Source organism: Microcebus murinus, chromosome 2, assembly GCF_040939455.1.
Source record: "Microcebus murinus isolate Inina chromosome 2, M.murinus_Inina_mat1.0, whole genome shotgun sequence".
Lineage (NCBI taxonomy): Eukaryota > Metazoa > Chordata > Mammalia > Primates > Cheirogaleidae > Microcebus > Microcebus murinus.
The window spans coordinates 75777105-75787105 of NC_134105.1; the positions used below are offsets into that span (position 1 = coordinate 75777105).

General features: G+C 39.2%; 1 protein-coding gene across 3 annotated transcripts in view; it reads right to left on the reverse strand.

Moving 5' to 3' along the window:
- The window catches only part of ARHGAP29 (Rho GTPase activating protein 29), a 79835-nt gene extending 70291 nt beyond the window's left edge, over nt 1-9544 (reverse strand). For all 3 annotated transcript variants that reach the window (XM_075999868.1, XM_012790972.3, XM_012790967.3), the window contains exon 1: nt 9360-9544. In XM_075999868.1, coding sequence (XP_075855983.1) covers nt 9360-9372 — 13 coding nt within the window. In that variant the 5' untranslated portion in view covers nt 9373-9544. The remainder of the gene's footprint in view (nt 1-9359) is intronic.
- Between the last annotated feature and the right edge of the window lie 457 nt (nt 9545-10001).

Consider the following 10001-nt stretch of genomic DNA (forward strand, 5'->3'; position numbering starts at 1 on the left):
AGGTTGGTCTTTAACTCCTGGTTTCAAGCAATCCTCCCACTTAGGCCTCCTCAAGTGCTGGGATTACAGGAATGAGCCATCACACCTGGCCATTTTGTAATTTTTTTTTAAAGCTGATATTTAAAACAAAAGTAATAACAATGTGTTGTGGCATTTACAACATATACAGAAATAAAATATATGACAATAGAGTGAAGGAAAAAGGAAATCAAAGTACCCAGCACTGTTCTTAAATTATAGGTGGAGTAGTAGTATTATTTAAAGGTATACTATAAGTTAAAAATGTGCATCAAAATCCCCAGAGATACAGTTAATAAGCCAATAGTGGGCATAAATAGAATTTCAAAAACTTAATCCAAAAGAAGGCAAGAAGAAAAAGAAACAAATAACACATGGGATGACTAGAAAACAAACAGCAAAGTGACAGACTTTAAACTCAATCATACTGATAACTATATTAAATCTAAATACTCTAACCACCCCAATAAAAGGCAAAGATTCTCAGATTGAGTAAAAAAGTAAGATCCAACTATATACTGCCTATAAAAAATGACTTTACCAAGCGTGGTGACTTGCACCTGTAATCCTAGTACTTTGGAAGGCCAAGGCAGGAGGTTTGCTTCAGGCTAAGAGTTTGAGACCAGCCTGAGCAAGAGCAAGACCCTGCCTCTACAAAAAATAGAAAAAATATCCAGGTGTGGTGGTACATGCCCGTTGTCTCAGCTACTAAAGTGGGAAGCTGAGGCAGGAGGATCGGTTGAGCCCAGGACTTTGAGCTATGATAATTCCACTGCACACTAGCCCTGCAGACAGAGTAAGATTCTGTTTCAAAACAAACAAACAAAAAGCCAGACTTGAAATACAAAGACACAGATATATTGAAAACAAAACAATGGAAAAAGATACACCATGCAACTACTAATCAGAAGAAAGCTGAAGTGACTCTATTATGTAGGTATGAGACGAGGAATTACCAAGAATAAAGAACAATATTTCATAATGATAAATGAGTCATTTCAACATAAAGACAAAATAATCTTAAAAGCATATGCACCTTAAAATAGAGGTCCAGAATATATGAGGCAAAATCTGACAGAAATGTATGGAAAAATAAGACAAATCCCCAATGACAGTTAAGATTTCAACAATCTTCTCTCAGTGATTGACAGAATCACAGAAAATCATTAAGGATATAGAAGACTTGAACACCACTATCAATCAACTTAACCTGATAGACATTTATAGAAAATTCCACCCAACAATGGCAGAATATACATTATTTTCAAATGTACATGGAATATTCACTAAGATAGACCTCATACAAGGGACCATAAAACAAGTCCCAATAAATTTAAGAGGACTGAAATCATGCAGTATATGTTCTCTGACTCCCCCCAAAATTAAATTCAAAATCAGTAATACAAAGATATCTGGGAAATTCCCAAGTATTTGTAAATTATAAACCATACCTTTAAAATAATCCATGGGTCAAATTTCCAAAAGAGAAATTTTTTAATATTTTGAACTAAATGAAAATAAAAACACATTTCAAAATATAAACATTATACAGTAAAAGTTATGGTTAGAGAAATATACAGTTTTAGATGCTTTATTCAAAAAAAAGAATGGTTTAAAATTAATGCTCTAAGCTTCCAGTTTAAGAAGTTAGAAAACAAAGAGTAATTTAAGGCCAAAGAAAAAAGGAATGAAATAATAATAAGAACAGAAATCAACAATATAGTAAACAGATAAGAGAAAAAATCCAATGTCATTAAAAGCTGATTCTTTGAAAAGATCAAGTACATTCATAAATATCTAGCTAGACTGATCAAGAAATAAAGTGAGAAAACACAAATTACTAACATCATGAATGAAAGAAGGGACATCAGTACAGACCCTACAGATATTGAAAAAATCAATTGAAAGACACAAATGACTAAATCTGACATAAGAAATAGAAAATCATTATATGTATTAAAGGATTTAATTAATAACTAAAAACTTCTGCCAAAGAAAACTGTAAACCTAGATGGGCTTCACTGATAAAATCCATTGAACCAGATAAAATAATCCTACACAAACTCTTGGAAAATAGAGGAGACAGAACACTTCCCAACTCCTTCTAATGAGGCCAGCATTACCCTGATACGAAAAACAGACAAAGACATTACAAAATAACTACAGAACAAATCCTAAGACAGTAAGTCAAATCCAAAAATATATAAGAAGAATAATATGTCATGCCCAAGAAGTGTTTATCCCAGGAATGCAAACTTAGTTTAACATTCACTAGAGAAAAACCATGTGATCATCTCAAAAGATGCAGAAAAAGTGTCTGACAAAATTTCCTGACCATTCTTGATTAAAACAGTCAGCAAAATAGGAATAGAAGAGAATTTCTTCAACCTGATAAAAGGCATCTATAAAAAACCTACAGTTAACACTATAGTTAATGGTGAAAGACAATGTTTTCCCTTTAAGATTAGTATCAATATTGTTATTGAAAGTCTTAGAGAGTACAGTAAGAGAAACAAATAAAATGCATTCAGATTGGAAAAGAAGCAAAACTCTTTATTCAGAGACAACATGTTTATATATTAAAAAAATGCTAAGAAACCTATAAATCAGCTACCACATCTAATAAATGAATATAGCAAGAATGCAGAATACAAAATCAATATACTATAATCAATTTTATTTGTGTATACTAGCAACAAACAATTGAACAATAAAAATTTTAAAACCAGTATCATTTATGATAACATCAAAAAACAAGACTTTTCAGGAATAAATTTAACAAAATTGGTGCAAGATTCTAAATAAGAAACTATAAAACATTACTGCAAGAATTTAAAGATTTAAATAAATCAACAGGTGTACCACATTAAGGGATAGGAAGACTCAATATTCTTAAGATGTTACTATTTCTCAAATTGATCTCAAGCAATCCCAAACAAAATCCCTGCAGGTTTTTTTGTAATTTATATTAAAATGTTAAATATATGAAATAGCCAAAACAATTTTTAAAAAGAACAAAGTTGAACGATTTATACTACTTGACTTCAAGATTTACTAGAGAGCAACAGGAGTCAAGACAGTGTGATACTGGTATAAAGAGAGGCATACAGATCAATGGAATAGAATAAAGTCCAGAAGTATACCTCAGAGATAATGCTGGTTCGGGTCCACACTACCACAATAAAGTGAATATCACAATAAAGCAAGTTACACAGATTTTATGGTTTCCCAGTGCATATAAAAGGTATGTTTACACTGTACTATAGACTATTAAAGGTACAAACAGTATTATGTCTGAAAAAATGTACATACTTAAGTAAAAAATGCTTTATTGCTAAAAATGCTAGGGATTATCTGAGTCTTCGGTGAATCGTAATATTTTTGCTGATGGATGGTTTTACCTCCATGTTGGTGGCTGCGGCAATTTCTTAAAATAAGACAGTAACAAAGTTTGCCACATTTATTAACTCTTTTTTTTTTCAAGAAGGTTTCTCTGTAGCATGTGATGCTGTTTGATAGCATATAACCCACAGTCAAGCTTTCAAAATTGGAGTCAATCCTCTCAAAGAACCCTGCCACTGCTTTATCAACTAAGTTTACTCAATATTCTAAATCCTTTGTTGTCATTTCAACAATATTCATAACATCTTTACCAGGAGTGGATTCCATCTCAAGAAACTGCTTTCTTTGCTCATTTATAAGAAGCAAGTCCTCATGGGTTCAAGTTTTATCATGAGATTGCGGCATTTCAGTCACATCTTCAAGGATTCACTGCTAATTCTAATCTCTTACTATTTCTACCCCATCTTCAGTGACTTCCTCCACTGATGTCTTGAACCCCTCTATGTCATCAAGAGGGCTAAATCAACCTCCTCCAAACTCCTGTTTATGTTGATATTTTGACCTTCTATGAATCACAAATGTTCTTAATGATATAAAGAGTAGTGAGTCCTTTCCAGAGGGTTTTCAATTTACTTTGCCTAGACCCATCAGAGGAATCACTATCTATGGCAGCTACAACCTTATGAAATTTACTTCTTAAATAATAAGACGTGAAAGTCGAAATGACTCCTTGATCCATGGGCTGCAGAATGGACGTTGTGTTAGCAGGCATGAAAACATTAATCTCCCTATACATCTCCATCAGAATTCTTGGGTGACCAGATACATTGTCAACAACTGATAATATTTTGAAAGGAATTTTTTTTTCTGAGCAGTAGGTCTCAACAATGGGCTTAAAATATTCAGTAAACAGTGTTGTAAACAGATGTGCTATCATCGGAGCTTTGTTGTTCCATTTACAGAACACAGGCAGAGGAGATTTAGCATAATTCTTAAGGGCCCTAGGATTTTCAGAATGGTAAATGAGCATTGGCTTCAACTTAAAGTCACCGGCACCATTAGCCCCTAACTAGAAAGTCAGCCTGTCCTCTGAAGCTTTAAAGCCAGGTGTTGACTTCTCTCTAGCTAGGAAAGTCCTAGATAGCATCTTCTTCCAATAGAAAGCTGTTTTGTCTGCATTGAAAATCCGAGGTTTACTGTAGTCACCTTCATCAATTATTTTAGCTGGATCTTCTGGATAATCTGCTGTAGCTTCTACATCAGCACTTGCTGCTTCACCTTGCACTTTTATGTTATGGAGACAGCTTCTGTCCTTAAACCTCATGATTCAACCTCTGCTAGCTTCACACTTTTCTTCTGCAGCTTCCTCACATCTCTGTCTTTATATAATTGGTAGGGCCTTGCTCTGGATTAGATTTTGGCTTAAGAGAATGTTGTAGCTGGTTTGATCTTCTATCCAGACCACTCAAACTCTCTCCATATCAGCAATAAGGCTTTTTTACTTTCTTATCATTTGTGTGTTCACTGGAGCAGCACTTTTAATTCATTCAAGAACTTTTCCTTTGCATTCACAAATTCGCTGTGTGGCACAAGAGGCCTACCTTTCAATCTATCTTGGTTTTCAACATGCCTTCCTCACTAAGCTTAATCACTTCTAGCTTTTGTTTTAAGTGAGAGATGTGTGACTCTTTTTTTCACTTTTTTTCACTTTTTCACCTAGAGTCCACTGTAAGGTTATTAATTAGCCCAATTTCAATATTGTCTCATGTAACAGGGAGGCCCACGGAGAGGGAGAGAGATAGGGGAACAGTTTGTTGGTGGAGCAGTCAGAACATACACACTGATCAATTAAGTTTGATGTCTTATATGGGAGTGGTTCATGGGTGCCCCCCCCAAATTACGATAGTAACATCAAAGAGCACTGATCACAGATCACCATAACAGATATAATAAAAAATTTTGAAATACTGTAAGAATTACTAAAATGTGATAGAGACATACTATTAGAAAAATGGTGCCAACAGACTTGCTCAATACAGGGTTGTCACAAACCTTCAATTTGTAGAATATGCAGTATCTGCAAAGTGCAATGAAAGAAAGCACAGACAAACGAGGTATGGCTGTATATATCGTCAGCTGAATTTTGACAGACGTGCCAAAGTAATTCAATGGGGGAAAAAGTAGTCTTTTCAATAAATGGTGCTAAAATAACATCCATATGGGAGAAGGAAATGAACCTCTTTATTTCACAGCAAACCCTAAAATTAACTTGACATGTGTCATAGACCTAAACATACAACCTAAAACTATCAATCTTTGAATTCAGGACTCAGAAGGGGCAGCTGCCTGTTTTTATAAATAAAAGGCTTCTGTGGAACACAGCCATGTTTATGTGGGTTTTTTATTTTTATTTATTTATATTTTTTTTGAGGCAGGGTCTTGCTTTGTTGCCCAGGCTGGAGTGCAGTGGCATGGTCATAGCTTACTGCAACCTCCAATTCCTGGGCTCACGTGATCCTCCTGTGTTAGCCTCCCAAGTAGCTGGGACATGCACCACCAAGCCCGGCTAATAGTTTTTTAAATTTTTTGAGGAGAGAGGATCTCACTATGTTGCCCAGGCTGTTCTCAAATTCCCAGCCACAAGCCATCCTCCTACCTCTACCTCCCAAAGTGCTGGGATTACAGGCCAGGTGCCCAGCCTATATATTTATTATCTATAACTGATTCTGAGTTACAACAGCAGAGTAGTTGAGGCAGTGTAGCTTGGAAGTCTAAAATATTTACTATCTCATCCTTTGACAAAAAGTTTGAAGATCCTTTTGTAAGAGAAAATATGGGAGAAAATCTAGGTAATGATTTCTCACACACAAAAAGCAAAAACCACAAAGGAAAATATTGGTGAACCAGACTTCAAAATGTAAAATTTCTGCTCTTTGAATGATAGTGATGAAAAATTAAATGCAAGCCACAAAATGGGAAAAAATATCTCACAAAGAATTTATATCCAAATTATATCAAGAATTCTTACAAATCAATAATAAGCAACTCAATAAAATAATGAGTAAAGAAGTGAACATACACGCCACAAAAGATATACAATTGGACAATAAGCACAGGAAATAGTGCTCAACATCATTAGTATCAAGGAAATGCAAATTTAAACTATGATGAGATAACCACTAAATAACCACAAGAAATTTTAATTTTAGCGAGACTGAAATACTAAATGCTGGTGAAGATATACAGCAAGTGTAATTATAATACAACACTTCTATACAAGGTACATAATCACTTTGTAAATAGCCTAGCAGGTTCTTATACAGGTAAACATATATTTAATATACAATCCAGCAATTCGTATGTGCCCAAAAGAAATGTGGCTTATTTAATTATTAGAGTAATAATAAAGACAAAGAATAAAGTACAAACCCTACACAAAAATCCTTATCATACGAAAATGTGCTCCCAACCTTCCTTTTAAACTCCCTCATTTCTTTACACACAAATGTGCCTTTATGTATTGTGGCTCTTCACCATGCTGGAAGTCAGTGGGAAATTAAAAACAAATAAAATAGCCTACAAAGCTTCAAAGCAGAAACACAAAAGCTGGATCAGTAACATCTTTGGAACAGATTGAGCATCTCAAATCCAAAAATCCAAAATGTTCCAAAATCTAAAACTTTTTGAGCACCAACATGATACTCAAAGGAAATGCATTGTTGGAGCATTTCAGATTTTGGATTTTCAGATATGAAATGCTCAACCAATAATAATAATAATAATAAAAGATGGTGAGATTTGAGTAAGCACTTGAAATAGATGAGAAAGTTAGCTAAGTAGATATCTGGGGAAAGGGCAGCCTAGGAAAACCAGCAGGTCTGCCCAAAAGGGCCTTTCTACATTCTGTGCTTATTAAAACCATTCTCTTACCTTCAAGCTCACACAAAACACTACTTCTTCCAAGAAGCATTTTCATTTTCTCCACTGAAAATAAATCATCCCTCTACTTTCCCATAGGACATTCAACATACTTTTCTTAGGGAACCCATGATATTATGTTTGGGGCCCTATTTATTCAATATTATCTATTGCCACCAAATAAATGGAAAGGTTCTATAGGACTCTGTCTAGCAGAGTGGGATCAGGCTAAATTTTCTGAGTGAATGCTGAATGAATCACCAGCGACACAAGAATGAAAATTCTTCCAAGGTGCCTTCCAGACATGAGCTTTGTTCAAGATAGTACTAACCCCCTAGGACCAAAAGCAGTGGCTGTAAAAGCCCACGTTCCTGGTGGGCTTTTACAGTGAGGAAACTGAAGGTGCTGGAGGTGGATTTTCTATTTTAGGGAAGTGGGGGGAGATGTAATGACAAGCCACCATACGTTCCCTGAATAGTGCTTTCTTCATCTCAGCCAGTTATATTTCCTGCCAATTTGGGGACTGAAACATTTTCTACCCAGACCTACCTTGCTTTCTTCAAGTTCACTGTTAAACTCTTCTGAGAATCATGAGACATGTACTGTAAAGCTAATGAAGCTTAAGCATTAGGGCTCCTGACTTGCATGCAGTTAACTACAATACAGAAGCATTTCTACATAGGCATTTCTGGCAAATTGTCTAAAGAAATAAGTGAAGAAAGAGACTTAAATCTCCAAGACCCCCATAATTTGTTGTGATTTCTATACTCATTTTAAATATTAACTTTCATATCTAATTTTGATTTTTTTTTTCTTCAAAAGGGAACAACTTCTTTTAAACTGAAGGAGGAAGCGAGGCTAATTCTCAAAGAAGAGGAAAGAAAAAGGTAAACGTAGAACAAAAGCTCCTTGGCTATTTTGGCTCCACTGCGGTCCTAACACCCTTCCCCCAAAAGATCCACCTTTAGAAAACATAGGATGTCAAAGATCCAAAAAACACAATGCAGAACTCCACCCTTGGTCTCTTAAGAGGGGTAGTGGTGAAAAAGTGAGATAAACATGTCAGAGAGGCTCAAAGACAAGGAGAGTCCTTGGCTACTCGGTTTCAGCCAAAGCAAGGCCCTCCCCCGGAACTCAAGGTTTCTATCACAGACAGGGTCCAGGACATAGGACACTTAGGGAAACAAACTCACAGGAATACGCTCTCCTGGCAGCAGCTGCCATCTCCCGGCTTGTCACTCAGTATTTTGCAAAACACACATTTACCCTATGGCTACGGCTGGGAAAAGGTGAATGTGGTGGAGGGAAAGAGGGATTTAAGGAACAGTAATAAAGGGAGAATAGAGAGAGGGTGGGAGTGGAGTGAGACCGGGTGACAGAGACGCACCAGAGGTGGCACATAGAGAAAAAGGGCAGGAGGCTGTTTTTGCACCTTTAGGTCTCCCTCCCCCAAAGTAACAAACAGCCAGGGCCTAGGTGAGGTGAAGAGTGATAAGAAAAAGTAAATAAGGAACACGGGATGTCTACTGTTTTACTCAGCCTTTGCATTTGTCAGACTGAAAACTCAGAAAACCTCACCAAACTTCCCAAAAAGATCCCCAGTGAGTTGGACGTGAAGACCCAGAGAACGAAACCAATGGGGGAGGGTAAAGGAGCCCCTCAATTCTGCAGTGAGGCGATCGGCGCCAGTGACTAAACAAGGGACAGGGGCTGAGGGACGCTAGGGGGGATCTGGAAGGGAAGGAACGTCTACCGGACGGGCCTCTCCCCGGCAGCCCCCGCAGCGTCCAAGTCCGAGCGTTTCCCGGGGTCCGCTGGGTCCTCACAGCGCCCGCGCGCGTCCCCACCGCTCGTCCCCTCCCGCCTCCCAGGCGCGCCCCTCGCCCCGGTCCGACACTCTCCGAGGACCAGGGGTCCCGAGGGCCCTGGCCCGCGGGCGCCGATCCCCAGCGTAGCCTGCAGCCGCCTACGCTCGGGGACGCCCGGACCCTGGACGGCAACTTGCGGGCGCCCGCCGGCGGGCGACCCCAGCCGCGCCGCAGCCGCTGGGACTGGAGCCAGCGCCGCCGCCCCACACTCACCGCGGCGCTCCATCCCGCGTTCCGGACGCCGACGCCCACTCAACGCTCATGGCTGCCGCCGCCGACGGTTGGAGCTCGCCGCCCCCATCCCCCACGGCTCGCGGACAACCCGCCAAGCCGCCGCCGCCGCAACTACCGCCACGACCGCGCCGGCCACAACCGCGCCGGCCTCGGCCGCCCCGCCTCCCGCCTCGTGCCGCCCGCCCACAGAGCCCAGCCCATTGGCGCGCGCTCGCGGGGGCGGGGCCCGGCGCCCTGCAGCAGGTGGGGGCGACTGCTCGCTCCGGCGCGGGTTGTCAGCTGTGCCCCAGCCTGACACTGTCCCCAAAGTCGCGGGACATGTCAGTCGCCTCTGCTTGGAGCAGGGCAGGCGCAGCGACTTAAAGAAAAGTCACCTTTTGCACCTTGCAACAGGGAGCAGGTCCTCCGTCTTTGTTGTGTAATTGGACATTTTTCTTGTGGACACTACGAATTCCTTCCAATCAGGACTCTGGTCTTCAACTTGTTTTTTCCGCCTTCTTCCTCCACCCTCCTTCCTTTCAAAACAAAAATACATTTTGTGCTTAACTTTACAACTGTCCCACCCTCTTCTGTTTTCAACTGATTGTAACTTTCAGCAAACTCAAAACATCAGCTATTATA